The sequence below is a fragment of the Podarcis liolepis genome (assembly GCF_965112155.1).
Source record: "Podarcis liolepis genome assembly, chromosome: 1".
NCBI classification, from domain to species: Eukaryota; Metazoa; Chordata; class Lepidosauria; order Squamata; family Lacertidae; genus Podarcis; species Podarcis liolepis.
The window spans coordinates 7,166,171-7,185,729 of NC_139554.1; the positions used below are offsets into that span (position 1 = coordinate 7,166,171).

At 45.8% G+C, this 19,559-nt stretch overlaps 1 protein-coding gene across 3 annotated transcripts in view; it reads right to left on the bottom strand.

The window, feature by feature from the left end:
• The window catches only part of TMEM260 (transmembrane protein 260), a 62,905-nt gene that overhangs the window by 34,849 nt on the left and 8,497 nt on the right, over positions 1-19,559 (bottom strand). For all 3 annotated transcript variants that reach the window (XR_014528802.1, XM_083515146.1, XM_083515147.1), the window contains exons 2-3: positions 19,456-19,487; positions 18,494-18,645 (exon numbers count right to left, since the gene is read on the bottom strand). Coding sequence is in view for 2 of the 3 variants with exons in the window: in XM_083515146.1 (XP_083371272.1) it covers positions 18,494-18,645; positions 19,456-19,487 (184 nt within the window). In the remaining variant the exon portion in view is untranslated. The remainder of the gene's footprint in view (positions 1-18,493; positions 18,646-19,455; positions 19,488-19,559) is intronic.

Here is a 19,559-nt window from a genome sequence, read left to right on the forward strand (position 1 = left end):
TGCTGCATTTTCTTGAATTGGGCCCCAACCTTAAAAATTTGGTGGGGCTATCAGATAAAATTCCCTTGGGGCTGTTGCATCTGCGCAGTGAGGACAGGAAGCTACGTCATACTGTGTTGGACCACTGGTCAACATCGGCCAATGTCACCCACTCTGACAGGCGACAACTCCCCAGGGTCTCTGACACAGAAAAGTCTCCCCAGTCACCTGTCATCTGAGATCCCTTTAAAAATGGAGGTGCTGTGTGGACTGAAACATGCATTCACAACACGTGCTCTACTGTAAAGTTACGGGCCCTCTGGGGGCCGGTCCAGTCCCCCAGACCTTGTCGGAGGCTGGACTATATGGGGGGATGAACGAATTCCTATGCCCCACAAATAACCCAGAGATGCATTTTAAATAAAAGCACACATTCTACTCATATAAAAACACACTGATCCCTGGACCATCCGCGGGCCAGATTTAGAAGGCGATTGGGCCGGATCCAGCGCCCAGGCCTTAGTTTGCCTACCCATAGGCTAAGGATACGATACGATAATCTTTATTGTCATTGTCCCATACAGAACAACAAAATTGAAAAATCTACATCAGACATTCAAAAACTAGCAAGCCTGCTATCCCAGCCTGGTTAACCCCCTAAAAACTCTGATACCCCATAATTAAATGTAATATACTCCCATAGAGACTACCTTACACTGTGTTTAAAACCAAAATCGCATTTGGATAGAAACTATTTCTCAGGTGGCTAGTCCTAGTCTTTATAACCCTGCACCTTCTTCCAGAAGGCAGAAGCTGAAAGAGATCATTTCCGGGGTGCGCACTATCCTGCGCTATCTCTGCAGCTTTCTTATGGCACCTGGAAGCAGAGATTTGATCCAAGGTGGGAAGAATGCACCTAATTATTCTCTCCGCAGTCTTTACAACCTTGTAAAGTAAACCCTACACAAATCTGGAGAGGAATCCCTAAGGCAGTTGGATGTGGCACTTAGTATGTCTCCTTCCAGCAACTCCTGCAGCCAAGCTGGTGCCAAGCGTCTTGCTTGGTTGGGGGGGTGTGTCTTGTCGCCTGGGGGCAGCCCAGGGCCTCCATGCACACTGCCTAGGCTTGTGCCATGGGGAGGTCACTTCAGCGCTGCTAACGCAGCAGAAACAATGCAGGAGGCAGCAGATATGAGTTACTTCAACCACAGCAGGAGTCCCCGGAGGTGAACTCTGCTATCTCTTGAGACAGATGGACGAAAACAACGACGCCACATGGAAGGTGTTTTTTCCTGCTCCAGAAGAATGTAGGATCCAAGCCAATGGATTCAAATGACAAGGAAGGAGTGTTAGGATATTTTTAACAGAGAACAACTTGAGGTTTATATACAGAGCTTGCAATTGGGTTGAACCACAGGTGCTACACGTTACACGGAAAGGGGGAGGATGTTAGGATATGGTTCCGTTCCACCTTAAAAGGAGCAGGCATGACTGTTGTGTGTCACATGCCTGTTTACTTCCAGCACAGTCTGCTGGGAACTTCCGTTTCCATATTGCTTTTGCTATGCTGCTGCATGCTTGGACACAAAGGGAAGCAGACATGTTTTTTCCTTTGTTCCTGAACTATACTGAATAAATGCCTGTAAATAATGCTTACACATGTCTCTGTCCGCCACTTCCGTTGTGAGACGTTACTCACTCTGCTGATTAGAGCGTGCCAAGTCTCTAAAGGTCTCTGAGGCTTGTGTCGCTGATTGATGCTGTTTTGAGAACCGCAGAACCGGCTGCCAGCCAGTGGCTGGAGCCAGCTGGGGGCCTGCCAAATGCCCCCGTCTCCCAACAAGGAGATGCTGACTCAACATCAGGAAGAACTTTCTGACGGAGAGAGCTGTCCAACAGTGGAAGGTGGTGGACTTTCCTTCCTTGGAGGTTTCTAAGCAGAGGTTGGACGGCCATCTCTCAGGGCTTCTTCAGCTGCGATTCCCACTTTGCAGGAGGTCCCTTCCAACTCTACAATTCTACGATTCTCAAACAGATCCCAGGGTGTGGCCTGAAGGCAAATGAGCAAAACCTTTATTGTTTTATTGTTTGTGGGGCTGAGAAGGACCATGGGATGCTGATGCACACTGAGTCAGACTGTCTAGTTCAGTAGAGCCTGCACTGGCAGGCAGCAGCTCTCCAGGGTTTCAGCCCGAGGTGTGCTACTGGAGACTTTCACCTGGAAATGCCGGGGGCCTTCTGAATGCCTGGCGTGTGTCCTCTGCCGCTACACTATAGTCCTTCAATGGTATACAGTGGACGCTCGGGTTGAGAACATGATCTGTGCAGGATGCATGTTCACAACCCGCAGTGGCGTGTCTGTGCACGCGCGGGTTGCGATTCGGCGCATCTGCGCATGTTTGATGTATTACGGTATTTTAATATTCTGTTGGAAGCTGCCCAGAGTGGCTGGGGAAGCCTAGCCAGATAGGCAGGGTATAAATAATAAATTATTATTATTATTATTCTGCGTATGCACGACCACCGAAACCTGGAAGTAACCAGTTCCGGTACTTCCGGGTTTCGGCAGTCCGTAACCTGAAAAAACGCAACCCGAAGCGGCTGTAACCCGAGGTATGACTGTACTGACGACTGGTGTCAGAAAGGTACAAAACACACACCTGGTGCTGCCTTGGTGATGGCGAGCCAGACAGGAAGCTGGAGGAGGAAGAGGAGGAGCACTTCACCCACTGAACTTTGACCTTTCCCAGAAGGGGCGACTGGGATGACAGGGCAATGATGCAATACTCTGCGAGGTTTTCCCTGCCAGATTTTGCTTCCTCAAAAAGCCTTGTACAGTACACGCCATACACTTAAAAGCACCTTTCCTCGCCCCAGAGATTGCTGAGAACTGTTGCTCGCTCCTCACAGCGCTACAATCCCCAGCAGCGCTACAAACCCCACCTGGGTTTTCGACTCCTCCCTTTGGAGACCCTAAGGCAGCGGTTCTCAACCTGTGGGTCCCCAGATGTTGTTGGACTACAACTCCCATCATCCCTGAGCTCTGGCCTTGCTAGCTAGGGGCGATGGGAGTTGTAGTTCAACAACATCTGGGGACCCACAGGTTGAGAAAGGCTGCCTTAAGGCAACTGAAAACCTGAAACTTTAGGTCAGACCTTGGGATATAGCCCCATAAAGATGCCTAGCTAGCAGAAGCAGTGGTCAGGGATGATGGGAACTGTAGTCCAAAACCAGCTGGAGACCCAAGTCTGGGGATCCCTGCCTTAGACCAAGAGGTCTAAATATCCCACCCACTTCTAAAAGGCCACAGAGAGTTAAAGGCCAAAGGCTTGGTTACAGAGGGACGTTTTTGCCTGGCACCTAAAGATATGTAATGAAAACACCAGGCCAGCCTCCCTGGGGGAGCGTTCCACAAATGGGGAGCCACTGCAGAAAAGGCCCCGTTCTCATGATGCCACCCTCCAGGCCTCTCACGGAGGAGGCACACAAAGAAGGGCCTCAGGGGATGATTGCAGAGTCTGGGTATGTTCATATGGGGAGAGGTGGTCCCTGTTTAAGGCTTTATAGGTCAAAAACAGCACTTTGTATTGGCCCCAGAAACTAATTAGCAACTAGTGCAGTCGGGCCAGGTTCAGTGCTCAAGCCATCTTGTGTTGGTGAGCAACCAGGCCACTGAATTCTGGACCGGTGGAAGTTTCCGAACCATCTTCAGAGGCAGCCGTGTGTGTGTTTGTGTTTGTGTGTGTGTGCATGCGTGCGAACTGCAATACTAACTAAATTAATGCATTATCTGGCAAAGCCTAACTGAACGAGGACACGATCCAGAAGCTTACAGAATCACTAACATAGGGATTTGTTATATAATCTGTGCAGTCATTACCGTAAATGGGATCCAACTTCCTATTTGGTTTTTGCACTTGTTATTGGTTGCAAAAAGTTAACTTATTTAACTTACCTGATTTCTTTTATTTTATTATTTGCTAGTGTCCTCTGAAATGCAAGATATAACCTTTCATACTGAAAGGAGAAAAGTCATATTAATTCAAATGTCAAGTTTAAGCATTTCATATATTAGAATTTCATATTAGAATGAGCTGCAAACCTTATACTAAAGGTAGAATGCAATTCTATCCAAAATTAGAACACACCTATTTGTAGATCATCAGTCCCCAACTTGTCCTGTCTACATTATGGAGTTGGAAGGGACCCTGAGGGTCATGGTGTCCAACCCCCTGGAATGAAGGGATTTCAACTAAAGCATCCATGATAGATGACCATCCAACCTCTTGTGCTAACTATGAAAACTTGGCTGAGAATTGTGGGCAGTTGCCGTCACCACGGCCCCACCCATTTACATGGGGAAGTAATGGGCGGGTTGTTGTTGTTTAGTCTTTTAGTCGTGTCCGACTCTTCGTGACCCCATGGACCAGAGCACGCCAGGCACTTCTGTCTTCCACTGCTTCCCGCAGTTTGGTCAAACTCATGCTGGTAGCTTCGAGAACACTGTCCCACCATGTAGTCCGCTGTCGTCCCCTTCTCCTTATGCCCTCCATCTTTCCCAACATCAGGGTCTTTTCCAGGGAGTCTTCTCTTCTCATGAGGTGGCCAAAGTCTTGGAGCCTCAGCTTCAGGATCTGTCCTTCCAGTGAGCACTCAGGGCTGATTTCCTTCAGAATGGATACGTTTGATCTTCTTGCAGTCCATGGGACTCTCCAGAGTCTCCTCCAGCACCATAATTCAAAAGCATCTATTCTCCGGCGATCAGCCTTCTTGATGGTCCAGCTCTTCCATACATCACTACTGGGAAAACCATGGCTTTAACTATACGGACCTTTGTTGGCAAGGTGATGTCTCTGCTTTTTAAGATGCTGTCTAGGTTTGGGCGGGTTACAAAGGAGCATTTCTGGTGCCCCAATCAAAGGCTCGATCCTATTTAGAACAGGTCAAGTCTCTTTCTCTTTTCCAATTCTACCAATGAAACCTGGCGGAAATTCAGCAGGTCCAGTGATTAGAAAACACTTGCTCTGGAGTGACGGTTCTGAGGAACGTTTGAAGAAGGTGGAGCTCCTACGATTTCTCTCGCACGAGAAGTATTACGTGAAAGCAGCCGCACAGTGCAAACACACTCCAAAGGGCACTTTCCCCCAGAAGTTGCAAAAATGGTGTCATCAGAAGTTGCTCCTAACTCTACGGCGGGCGTCTATCTCCTTAAGGCAGCCAGGGCTGACGTTACGACCCAATCACACTTTTTCCCAAAAAATCTCTCTAGATACATACTTTTTTTAAAAAAACCCAACCTGCACTTTATTACAGCTTCAACTGGTGTAGTTTAAGCAGAGATGCCCAGATGCCAAGTGGTGGAACGGAAAGTTAGGGGTATGGGGTAGGAAGGGGGGAGGTTAGAGGGGGGAGGAAGGAAGGGAAAGAAAAGAGGAAACTCTGCAGGAAACAGATTTAAGCAATTTAAATGTTTTATAAGTTTTTTTTTGTAATTGAGGAAACTTTTCATAATCTGACATTTGTTTAAAAAAAAAAGAGCCCACTTATTAGAAATTATGCAGCAGAGAGGGCTGTGGAAATATGAGCTCGCTTCACAATTATGAAGGCAGGCTAGGAAGCCCTCCTCTATTGTGTGAAGTGGCATAAACCCCACAGAGGGGCCTATCAGCTCACTAACAGGCGGGGGGCTGCGCCTTTCAAAGTGAGAGATACAAGCTTCAGGGCAAAAACCTGCCAGCTCCCTTCTGACCCCGCAATCCCCTACTGGTGACAGATCCAAGCTCCATAGCAAATTAGACCTTCTAACATTACAATTGCAGAAGACAGATTCCATTAGCGGTATCTGAAATTGAGTGGAGAGCAGCCGCGTTATCAGACCTGACTCATAAGCGGTGCTATTAATCAGAGCTATGATAGCATTTATATATTTCAAGCTATCTGCCTCGGCTGTGATATTCGGCTACAAAGGGTTGATGGGACTTAGGGACGGGGACAATGGAGCTTTCTTGGAAAAGCAGAGTAAATCAAGAAAGTCTATGACTTCCGCACATTCTGAAGGGATTGCGGTTTACATAAATTTTCTCCCAATTGGAGATTGAGCTCTTCCCCATCTTACACATGGGATTTAGTTGTCACTCAATGGGAACAGCTGTGAAAAGGTGAAGCAGCCCACCGTTCAGAATACTGCCTCCGCTTTTAAAGCAATTAACCCGTGAACAGGAGGATACCTGGCGATATCAAGAGGATTAGGCCAGGCAGCGCTTTATTAACATTTCCTTGAACTAATTCTAACTCTGACTAGCTGTCACGAAAGACTCCCTTTTTTGGGGGGGGGAGAAAATTAAGGGTGGGAGGGGGTGCGCTGGCCTGCTTTTTTCTTTCCAAAACCCCCCTCCCGGCTCCCAAAAATGAAGCATGGATCCTTGAGTCTAAGAAGAAAAAAAACAACCCCAGCATGTGCTAAAAAAAATTTTTTTTAAGCAAATGCAAATGAGGGAAATCGGTTAAGGTCCCTATAAAGTCTAATTCAATGCAACTTTGCTGCAAGTGAGAGAGAGGGGGAAAATATCTCCCCGTGTGTGTGTGTAAGAGAGAGAGAGATCAATTAGCCAAGGGGTCACGGTAGATAGTCTCCTAAAAGGGAAATTAATACAAGAGCTTTCTACAGCCTATTATTCCACACCCCCACTTTGCTAAAACTTAGAAGCTACTTGTTACTTAAGTATTAGCTGCTCCCGAAATTATAAAGAGCCTTGCAAGAACCGCAGACAAAGGGGAATAGTCTAATCTGGGAGAAATGTACCCAAATATACCTTAAATCAGAAGATTCCGCGCTCCCTTTTCAAAGCGCGGCGTTTTAATTTTCTGCTCGTCGGTGAATGGGATGATGGTCAGAGATACAATGTTTGAAGAGAATAAGCTCTGGGCTTAAAGAGTAAAGTCTCCATTTGCTCCAGGCTGGCATATGAAAGCAAGGGAGACACCCGGGAAGGTGGAAAATCTGATCAATTAATTTGCCTGACAGTAGGCAGGTAAGGATTCTTTCGGGATTGGGGGGTGGGGTGGGGAATTGATACAGCGGCCTCACCAGGCCATAGAAGGAAGGAGTCAAAACTGCATGGTCAAACAAAGGCAAGCACCCTCAAATTCTTCAAAGAAAGCCGAACAACTCCTCAAACGAGCCACAAGTTTATAAAAGATCGAGAGGTGGCTGGGAAAGGGAATATAAATCCAAATTGGGATTCAACTCGTCCCGTTTAAACTCAGGATCCGAGAGCTGCAAAATGGGTGCATTGCAAACTCGCAGAAAAGAGCTAGCCTTTCACTTTAGCAGACTGTGACTTGAAACCAAATTTACCTTCCGATTTCCACAGTTCTGGCTTAACTTTGGAGAAGCCGCCTTCGCCCCACCCCCTCCACGGCATATTTAAGATTCCTTTCACTTCAGGGTAAGGGGGGGGGGGGAAATGTCAGTGCTGTTCTGTGACTTTCGGCTGCGGGTGCAAACTGGCAGGAGCATCGATGTGGCTCGTCAGCTGCCCTGTGGACGCCTTGCTTTTATTTTAGATGAGCCATAAGTCACGGCTTCCGCTTCCAAGAGTTTCCACACGCCAAGAATGAAAGCTAAAAATTAAGGGAAAGGGGGCAAAGCTTCCTCTTGCTACGTATTTCTACCTAGGAAAAAATGTAAACGTCTCCTGCCATAATATAAACGAAAGAGAATTTTGTAGTGATTTCGCCCTTCACACACACAAGCAAAAAGTTAACGTTTGCTTTTAATTTATGCTTTTGTCCTCTCCTGAATACACACAGAGGCAAAACAAACATGAGGGTGGCCTTATAGCCTAACGCCCATCTTGCAGTTTCAAACCTGGATGGGATGAATTATAACTTTCCACTTTGGGAATGCTGGTTAATGTGAATTTGTTTCTTTTCGGCAGTCTTGGGAGAACGCAACATTCTCCAGCACAGCTGCGAAACCTTAGGAAGAGGCATTTTGTAAAAAAGAATTACATCCCAGGTCTGCAGATTTCTGCTTTTTTTCCTTTCTTCCTCCATGTGCAAAGCAGCACATGTTTCACAACTGCTAAAACGTGTATTGCTAAACACCCTATAACGCCATCCCTGCTTAACGAAAAAAATGCAAGGGTTTCACTTAGGAGGAAGAATAAGCAAATATTATGGCTCACCTAAGATTCTATAGAACTTTTGCTTTCAATGATGTTGGACCTCACAGGTAGATTAACACTTTTGTCTTTCCACTTTTTCGTTATTTGCAAAGGGAATCCTGGTATGAGTCAATACTTTACTTATTCTTTTGGAGCTGTGCTGTTATTTTGTACTTTTCCCCTTCCACTTTATGTTTTACGTTTCTGATTCCTTGCTTACTTTATTTTCGTTGTTTGCACTTCCTGACAAATAAATAAAAATATTTTAAAAAATAAATAAATAAAATAAGCAAGAGAATGAATGCATATGGATTGTATTGAACAACCACTGCAACATTTGTTGAAACATGAAATGCTGAAACGTTAGCATACAAAACATAAAAAGGTGCTCCCTCCTCAAAAGGAAAAAGGAGATGGGGGAACCAGCACACCCACGCAAACCAATTCTGTCAAAAGGATATCTTAAAAAATTAAACTGGCATTAAAAAAACACCAAAAAGTTAAAAGAGGGAAAATTCAGGAGCCGAGTCGTTTTAAACCTAATCAGTAACAGCTGTTAAAAACAGTGGTTTTCATATCAAATCTGCTCACGCAGAAATTGAAGTGATAAAAATTAAGGAGATGACTAAAAGAGATTTTTCTGGGAGGGAATTCCTATTTCAGGCAAGAAGTATAGATGGAAACTGGAAGACGGTTGTTGTTTTTCATTCACAGAAAAAGTGGGGGGGGGGAGGGAGTCCTAAATACCTGGCAGAATTCAAACCATGATTAGAAGAACAAAGTGTCAGAATACAGTTAACACTAATCCCGCGTGTAGAACAATGTCCTCTTAAGTGGGAATGAATGAAACTATTGTACGAATCAAAAAGCCTCCTTCAATTAAGCATTAAAATGAAACTATCTTGACCCGAAAACGAAGAGGAAAACTTGGGGAAGATGCCTCAAAACACAACACTGGACAAAGGACCAGAATCTGTTAAAAGAACTGATTTACATAGCATATACAGAGAGGAAATTGTGGAAAGTGATGGCTGGGGGGGGGGGGAGAGAGAGATGGTTCGTTGGTTGGTTATAAAACAACAGAACCAAATTAAAATAATACACACAAAAAACAAACAAAAAATGCTAGCGAGAAGCCAAGCAACGATTCTTTACTGTACTCAACTGTCAGCGCCGCAAACAGCCTCCGTGCGCTTATATGCGCACGGAAGGAAAAAGGTTTCCAGAAGGTTAAGTTCAGGTCAGGCAACAAATGAAATTGTTAACAACCCCAACTGACACTGTATAATGTCTTCTTCTGCCAAATCAATAGGCCGCTCTCGGCTCCAGATTACCATAGAGATGGTCTGCTCCTTTCTGAAGGGTGCCTATTGTCTGAGGGGGGAAACAGATTTGCCACTTGAACTGCCGTTGTTCCCTGGAGGATCCGCACTTCATTAATTATTTGCTGCCTTAAAAAAAAAGGGAAAAAAAGAAAAGCGACAGACTTTCCGTATATTTGCAAGCACCTATCGGGTCACAGAAGGAATTTGAGATATATATTTTTCTTGTTTCTGAGCCCCACCACCCAAAAGAAATCCCGGAAGACTTTTTTAAAGGTCATTCTGCAATATGCAAATATAGGGGGTTGATATCGTATTTGGAGACACCTCGGGGGCACCTAGAAGTCAGTTGCTCCCACTCCCACTACCCTGAAATGACGTACCTTGGAATTTCTGCAACCTGGGGCACGGCCAGATGTTTTGGACTGGTGGGAGTTGCATTCCAAAACATCTGCAAGGTGCCAGGTCGGGAAAAGCTGCAGTAACTCTTTCCTGAATCTCTTTGGGTAGAAGAGCAGAAGGCAAACTCTTTAGGCACTTAAAATAAATTTAAAAAGCAAGAATGTCCCAAAGCATTCCTGTGGCTGTTCTACAGCGAGTCATTTAGACTTAATTTCACTTTAAAAAAAGAAAAAAGAGTTTATCACCGGGAGGGGGTGGGGAAATGCATATAAACGACAGCTGAGGTACGTGTGGTCTGCAACCCACAGTGACAGCGCAACATCACAGCGTACAACGTCCCGCAAACATTGCTGGAGTGGAACACTTCTGTGGCTTATTGTCAGAGCTGGCTGTACAATATGTTCCGCGCTGGAGGTTGCAATCTATGTCTGCCTTTGGTGTTCAAAGCCCATTAACGTGGCAGGAAAGCTCTGTCCTCAAATTGTAAAACTCCAGAGAAGGCCTACTAGCTGCAGCGAGCTGGGACAGAGTGGGTGATGTAGAAGAAGTTGCGACTGCACCCCTCCACTGCTGTTCCGTGGGTGTATTCTGCAACATCATCGCTGATGCAATGAAAGTGCATTACCGGTGGGTTTTATAGTGGACAGTCCAAGCACCCTTCTGAGTTAACAGTTGCTCTGTAATGCTTCCCAAGGCACGCGGGTGGCGCTGTGGGTTAAACCACATAGCCTAGCACTTGCCGGTCAGAAGGTCGGCAGTTTGAATCCCTGCGACGGGGTGAGCTCCCATTGCTCGGTCCCAGCTCCTGCCAACCTAGCAGTTCGATAGCACGTCAAAGTGCAAGGAGATAAATAGGTACCGCTCCGGCGGGAAGATAAACGGCGTAAGCGGCTTAGTCCTGCTGGCCACATGACCCGGAAGCTGTACGCCGGCTCCCTCGGCCAATAAAGCGAGATGAGCGCCACAACCCCAGTGTCGGTCACGACTGGACCTAATGGTCAGGGGTCCCTTTACCTTTACAGCACGATTGACGTCTAGAGCAGCACCCCAGCGCTGGAGCCCAAAGAAGGTGGTCCAAAAAAACAAAACAAAAAACAAATTAAAAACCTGGAACATTCGTGGTTCATTCTGCAGGAAACTACAGGACACACACGGATTGGAAACGAAACACTTGGATTTATTGGGTATATGAATGATTATTGTAAAAATGTGAAGACACTCGCAGGACTGATATAAACTCTGTGAAGAAAAATCGTAAATTCTAAAACCTTTTGACCAAAGAGACAGAGTTGGCTATAAGGATATAAAGGTCAGAGGTGGAGGATATAAAGTGTGAAACCAAGACTTGAAAATAAAAAACCTGTTGAAGGGATGGAGGGAAGCCACAAGCTCAGTAGAGCAAAGAATTTATTTGCTTTGTTATTGGTATGTTGAAATATTGTGTTAAAAAGAAATTAATATAAATTGTATTTTTTAAAAAGGAAATGAAACAGTTGGTCTGCCCCAAAACGTTTTAACAAAACAGTGATTGCCCCAAATACTGTCATAAGCAGAAATCATCATGAATGCACACTAAAAAGGACAGTTAAAAGAGCCTTATTGACATGTTCCTGTAAGACTGGGTTTGTGGATGTGGTGTGTAAAACAAAAAAATGCTCTTCAAGATATTTGAATGACACATTTGGCCACTCTTTCCCAGTAAATACACCCCCTAATATTATACAGAGTTTCAAATGCCTGGTGTCTGAGGCATGAATTGTTAATGCCCTAAAAAAGATGTTTTTTTAAAAAACCTCCCAAAATTAGCTTGCCACTGCGATTTTATTTTCAATTTACCTGTTTATTATTTTTCTCTTTCTGCTGTAGGACAACAACAACCACAAAAAAACCCACACGCAAATGTAATTCCTTTGTAAGGCTTCATCCTGTGATGTTTAGAATAAACAGAGGATGAGGTCGTATCCTTACAAAGAGATGCATCATTAGGAATGCATTAGAGATTAATATAAAATAAAATGTATAGACGAGGGGATTTCTGCCCCCTCGCCCCCCTGCGCCACCACTAATGGAACTTGAGAGTATTATTATTTATTCTTCTCCAACATTAGGCTCAACGCTGCTCCCAGCCGATATGACAAAAGCACTCTTTGCCTTGAGAATTCGCGCTTTATATATTTCCTTCCGAAAAGCTTTGGGGCCCTTTCCCCATATTATTGCTATTAACCCTACTCCTTTAACGACGCTGAAAATTAGTTAAGGATGAATTATCTGATAGGGGAAGCCCCTATTCATGAAATATTAGAGAGGTGTACTTAAGCAAATAAGGCACTGAAGGCAGCTCTGCCAGAAGGCACACAGTATGTAAAACATTTATCACAGCCTCGGAGCAGCCAGCCAGCCAGCGAGAGCGCGGAGTCCACCAGGCGCTTTCCCCTGAACAGCCTTGCAATCTCTTTCAAGGAAGCCTGGCAGGAGTGCTTGGCGGAGCAGGTCTGGGTTTCAAGCAATGTTAATTCTTATTTGGTAGAAAAGAAAATGTGTAATGAGGATCTTCAAAAGAGGCTGGCTGCTCCCCTCTCTGCTTGCAGGAGGCTGCTCACGCACAAGCCCCGCAAAGTTCCCTTTCCCTTGAAATTTCACTCATAAGGAATTAAAGGGTGGCTGATCTAAGGTGCCCAGTCTGCCTCCGAAACAAGTCGTCTGCAGAAAGCGGCATTTGGCATTTCCCTAGGAAAGCCCCAGAGCCATAAAAACGAGCATGGCTACACTGCTGGCATTTGGAGGTGGGCGGCTTGGGTTCAGCGCATCACCCAGCCGTGAAATTTTTCATTGAATATCCCGGGGGCAACTTGGTATCGGTTGGCCTCAGCTCCACGCCCATTAAACGGGATTATTAAGGGTGGGTGGTTTCCGCCCCCGAAAAATGAATGGAATAAGGATTGTCAAAGCACTCCTGAGCTTTGAAAGCAATATAGGAATGGTTAATAATGAATAACGGGGGTTCGAAATAAAAGGAGGCACCTTTGACAAAGTCTGCCCATGGGCAGTTGGGTAAGGCCAACGCATTGCCATCGAACTAAATAATTTGCTAGCATAATAGGGTTGGGGGGCAGGGAGAGAATGTTATGCTTTATTTGAAGTATCTTCGAAACTGCCCCTGTACAGAAATACTCATAAACCTTCAGTTTCAGTTGGAAAAATGATTGGTTTAGCTGCACACCCATACCAGTCCAAGAAACCTCTCTTGGCAGAGTGCTATCGGTTATAGCCAAAACAAAAACTGCATTTTGATGTGGGTGAGGCAGCCTTTGCCGATTTGGCACAGTCCCAAGGCAGGGTTTCTTAAAAATTGCCTTGACACTGGTCTTGTTCGCATGTAACACTAAGCCATGGTTTGTTTAAGAAATCACATCCCACAGATGATCAAACAAACGAACGCTGGTGTCTCCAAAAATCTGGTTTGTTTCCCAGCTGCTCTTGCATCAGTGAGGGATGAGGTGGAAAAATGATCAGTGGTTAAGGGAAGGATTCCACACAGCGGCCAAGCCACGGTTAGAACAAACCAAAGTTCATTGGCACCAAAAAATCACTGTGCCAACAACAAACCATGGTTTCAGGCAGGAAACAAACTATTGTTAAGTGGCTAGGCAGGATTAATACAAAACGCTAGGCATGTGCAAAACAGGCTGCTCTCCTCTACAAAGTCATACAAAAATAGATCACCAAAGCAACTACTCCAGAGTAAGGACTGTGGACAAGCAAACAAATAAATCACATTTATTTCTGCAATTTATTTGCTTGCTTGTCCACACTCCTTACTCTGGAGTAGTTGCTTTGGTGATCTAGTTTGGTATGATTTTGCAGTGTGCCAGTATATCACTGGCCTGTATATTGCTTGTTGAAATGCTCTCCTTTGCAGTATTTATCTCCCTTATACTGTTATCCCCAAGTCATTAAACAAGCCCTATTTCTCTGACCCTTGTCACACATAACAATCCTTCCACAAGAAGCCACAGAGGTGTGGATGCTGCTTCTCCTGTGTCTACTTCATGCATGTGACTGCCCAGGTGGGTGAGGCCTATCATTTGGGTTTTCCCCACCCGGCTGATGCCCAGCTGAGAGAATGGGTGAGAGGAAAGACTGTTATGGCTGGCCTTGGGCCCGAACACTGTGGTCAGTGTGGTTGCATATTGCAGCTACAAATCGGGAAGTCACCAGTTCGAATTCTCTCATTAACTCAACAGGTGGCCTTAGACAAGCATGCCCTTACACAGAAAAATAGACAGATACCCCTCAGTCCTTCCACCTGTAGCATGGGCGATGTTGACTTATCTTACAGGGTTGCTGGAAGACTTACAAGTAGATAGTGCTCTCAAAGCGCTTTGAGCACTTGAAAAAATGGTATTAATTGTAATAACAAGATGATAATAAGATTAGAAAGGGAAACCAGGTAAGGCAGGAGATACAGTGGTACCTCGGGATGCGAACGGGATCCATTCCGGAGCCTCGTTCGCATCCCAAACAGAACCTAAGACGCGACAGCGCGTCTGTGTGTGTGCGCGGGTCGTGTTTCGCGACTTCCGCGCATGACGTCATTTTGACCTTGAAGTAATGCGCTCCGTTACTTCCCGGTCGCAACCCGAAAGAGCTCAACCCGAAGCATATTTATCCCGAGGTATGACTGTATAAGCATCCTGAATAGGAACACCACCACGCTGCAACATTTTGCTGCAGCGCCAATTTGTTATCAGCGTACGTAACAGGGGCCACTCGCAGTCTTACGCTGGACATTTGGGAAAGACCCACATGGCTGCCCTCTCTAAATATATCACAGTTGCCTGGGATCACAGTAGGGAGGGAGAAGGGGGCAGTTTCCCACCCTGCTGGAAGCGAGGGTGAAGAGGGCCGGCACCAATTCAGGTATCCACCAGATTCTGGAATCCTCTCCCGGGGAACACAGCTGGCATCTCCAGTGACAGCTTTTAGATGCCAGGCAAAAACGCTTCCATCCACCCAGGCCTTCTGTGGTTAAGTTAGCCCAGGGGTCAGCAACCATTTTCAGCTGTTGGCCGGTCCACCGTCCCTCAGACCTTGTGGGGGGCCGGACTATATTTTTTTGTGGGGGGGGGGGATGAACAAATTCCTATGCCCCACAAATAACCCCGAGATGCATTTTAAATAAAAGCACACATTCTACTCATGTAAAAACACCAGGCAGCCCCACAAATAACCCAGAGAAGCATTTTAAATAAAAGGACACATTCTCCTCATGGAAAAACACGCTGATTCCTGGACCATCCACAGGCCGGATTTAGAAGGTGATTGGGCCACATCCAGCTCCCGGGCCTTAGGTTGCCTACCCCTGAGCTAGCCTCTACAGCTGTGGTCATCTTTGAGCAGAGTCAGGAAAGGCTTGTCCTTACTGTGTTGTTGGCTGAGGGTTTGGGGAAATGTGCGTTGTACGTCATTGGTTACATTTCTGGCTTCTCGGGTTGTATGTTATCTTCTTGAGTCACCCTGAGACTGAAAGAATTAATATAAACTCCTGTGAGCCCCTGACAGCACAGGCAGCACAGTCTGAACTCTCTGGAGGCCACTGGGCTGGCCAAAGCCGGCCCAAAAAGATGGTTTGAACCGTCCAAAATACCATTTCTCACCTGTGAGTTAGGATACAGAAAGATGGGGGGGGGGGAGCTAATGTACGGTAATACCATTATTTAAATGTAATTTTGAATTACTGTAGCAGCTGCCACCCTGGGCTCCTTTGGAAGGAAGGACAGGGGTATAAATTTAGCAAATAACCAAGCCAGGCCACCCCAAAATGCTTTCTCTTTTGCACATGGTTAGAAGCAGAGAATCCTGCAATGCAAAAAAAGGGAAAGATTGTTCATATTTTCTTGCAAGTCGGTATAACCTGAAAATTTCCCGACACACACTTCCAACTGATGATCTTCCATTTCCACTGCAGCCCCTGGCAATCCAAGCTGCATCTCAATATTATTTGGTCAGTACAGTATTCCAAGTCACTGTACTGTACACACAGGTGGAATAACGCAAATGACGCCATCAGCAGGCAGCTGCCTCCCCTTCGTAACGCCAGCAATTAAAAGTTTGCCAGTGCAGTTGATGCATGTATTGTTAACTTATTAAAAAAAAGACATCTGTGTCTTTTTGTAATGACAAACATTGTTACTTCTGGTTAGATAAACCTGATCAGCATCAACAAGACTGAACAATGTTGCCACTCTTTTGAAATAAATTAGTTGGGGTTTTTCCGGCAGGCGGGGGGGGGGATGTTGTCTGTGCATGTGTTTTTAACTTTTGTGAAGACTCCAAGGCCCGATACAAAATTTAAATTATATAAACTGTAGCCAGATGAATCAATGAGCAGTTTGCAGCAAGCGCTGGGGTGGAAACTGACAATTCAGCAGCCGTGACGATTCAGCTGAATGTTGTTTTTGACTTTAATGTAGAGTTGTACAGCTAAACCAAAGAAGGGAAGGGATTTTAGTATATAGCAGATATTTCCTTGTGTGCGCCGTTTGTTTAAAGCAAAAAAGTTCACGGAATGTATCCCAATGAATTTAGATTGATTGCAGATATTATTATTGTTTTGGAAGACAATTTATGAATGACGTTTTCCCACTAAGGATATGACTACGAACGACAATAAGGTTAAGAGAAAGGGAGAAAGAGGAAGTGGGTATAGAAGGGAGGGAGGCAGAAACAAGCAGGAAATTGAGAGGGGAAAGGAAGGGGATACAAGATTGATAACTAGATCAGCTGCTTACTTCTAAAATCAGGGGGAAGGGCCGTAGCTCAGAGGCAAAACATCTGCTTTGCATTCAGAAGGTACCAGGTTCATTCCCAGGCTTCTACAGGTAGGACTGGCAGAGACTCCCTGCCTGAAATGCTGGAGAGCTGCTGCCAGCCAGTGTTGACAATACTAAGCTAGATGGACTCAGCAGAAGGCAGCAGCCTATGTTCCTAAGATCATGTCCCAACGCCCCCAGAAATTCAGTCCGGGGTACGCTCTTGCAAGGGATGTTTGAAAACGAAATGCTTTATGCTTGGGGATTTGTGGGGCCAGCACATGCACATGCCTTGGCTAAATGCACATCCAGGGCGCATGATGAGCTCTGCTGGCCCCCAAAGACTCCCCTCCTTCATAGGCAGGCGGTGCCAGCTCTGCTTACGCAAATGGAACACGCCACGGAGAAGCAGTCTGAGTACAGGGACTCCAAATTCAGGCAATGGGTCCTCTGCCTATTTCCCCACAGGTGAGAGTGGCAACCAGGATAAGTGCAAAAGCTGTACAATCTGCATGGCATACTTTGCCCTCTGATACATGGGCTGGGCGATATCCAGTTTCCAACATCGCGATATATCACCAGCTAAACACCGTGATATATCACAGTGTCTGAAATAAGGAAGGAGCTACGCAGAGGCATCGGCTGGCGTCAGGGTTTTTCCTACATTGTGATTTCTGCGTGGCAGACACACCCACACACCACGGTTCACAATATACTGCCAGGTCAAAAATGAACGCCCATCACAATTCGCAATATCTTGCTGGGTCCAAAACGATGGACTTCAAAAAGCAGTTTGGGGACGATATATCAATACAGAGCTTCCCAAGCCTTGCGTGCTGGTGATGTACTTTTTAGACATGCATCCTTTCGTGGCACAGCAATTCAGTTTGGCTAGCAAACCACCAGGCCGCTCGCTCCCTTTCCAGCCCTGGGGGGAGCGCAGGGAGCATTTGAGCAACACACCTACACACTGCAGCCGACACACAAACATGTTGTGACGCATCATTTGGAAAGCTCTGTGTCAATAGACTGCCCAGCCAGTGGCGTAGCGTGGGGGGTGCAGGGGGGCCGGCCGCACCGGGCGCAACATCTGGGGGTTAGGGTTAGGGTGCGCAAATCCACAGGTTAGGGGGCACAAATTACTTGCCTTGCCCCGGGTGCTGACAACCCACGCTACGCCACTGTGCCCAGCCCTACTGATACGGTGGATTTTCATTTCCCAAAGTATCTGGTTTGTTCCGTAACCCCAATCGGGCAGCTTCCACGAGGGAGCATCCGCCAGCTTCCGCTTCTGGAATGGAGCCAAGATGCATTAGGGCAGACCGAAGTTAGTTCTCTGATGCTCTGTAGTTTTTTCCACAATCGACTGAGCTTGGGATCCAAAGGCCAGCTTACACTCATGCAAGGGACCTGAGCTAGCCCTGCACAATTTCTGACATCCCCTGTCCCCGCCGCTTTCCCAAAACTGAATCCCCAAAACACCCATGTTACAAACTGCTCTTGAAACTCCTTCGGTGTTTCAGAAGCCATTTGCCGCTCCAGGAAAGCAAGGAGATGGGGGGGGTGAGGAGTCCTCCCTTGGACTCACACAGAGCTAGCACCATGTCCTGTCAAGCCCGGCCTTCACCCAGAAAATTATGCATTTTGTTCGGTTCTGCATGCACAGCCTGTCACGGACAGCAGCCACTGCCGCCGCCGCTGCTGCTTTTGTGTCGGGGAGAAGCTCATCTCCACAATTAAAGATCCTACCCAGTAACCGCAGATCCCGGGAAAGCAGGGGGGAAATATATACCAGCAGCATCTACTTTACCTGGCCACGGTGTAAAAGAAAAACGGCGCTGCGGCGGCTCCGAGCACAGCGCAGAGCAGGTTCACGCGGAAAGCGACCGAGCCAAAAGGGAGCAGCTCAATTGCCAGTTTAGCCAAAAGAGTGAAAAGAGGATAGCCTGGGGGGTGAGCAACCTAGGAGGGGAAAACAAACAGAGAAGGCTTTGCAGTGAAGATGTCACACAAGGGCTGTCTGATGGAGAAATAAGTGCCTTATCAGCCTCATAATAAACACACAAGTCAGAGCACAGTCCCTTTAAAAAAAAAAAGCAGATTTTCTTCCCCACCCCTTCTCATCTCATCTTGTCTCTCTAAAGTGCCAATTCTAAACTTTGCAGAAATATTTGCCTTAGTGGATTTGCTACACTCATCAAGGAGATGAATGCACCACTTAAGAGATGCGGTGGGACTCGTCGCCATTGTCCTTTAAATGGCTTGAAGTTTGGGTTCATAGTATATTAAGGTCATTCAAAAGGCTGGGATTCCAAATATATATATACATATACAATTCGACCAAAATAGAAAGAACAGATTCTGAACTATTTTATTGGTTAGCAAGCTGAAAGACCACACTGCTATCGGATTACCACCGCGATGACAGTCCTAAGGTCTCGCCTAAAGGGGATCACACGCCGTAATAAAAGTTTAGTAAATAACAAAACTTATTAAAATTGTTAACCCGATTTATTTTATTCTCCCCAGCTTATACAAAATTTGGGTTGATAATAAGCCAACTACTGTATATACAGTAAAGCCTTTGCTTTATAATTTAGTTTAATTGGATTTAAAACTTGGGAGTAAATTGTCGCGTGCTGTACTTATAAGTTAGCAAAAACTGTGGTTTGAAAATAAATTAATCTACTTTAACTCCATGCTTAATTAAACTTCCTTAATTCCTAAAACTGTTAATGAGAGCATTGATTAAACAATAAAACTAATACTTACTCCAAGCTCATAGGCGGCTGTGATCAGCTCCCCTGTGAAAAAATAATGTAAAACCAATAATTACTATTAGGGAACGACACTCCTCCCAAGTTTTGAAAATCCAA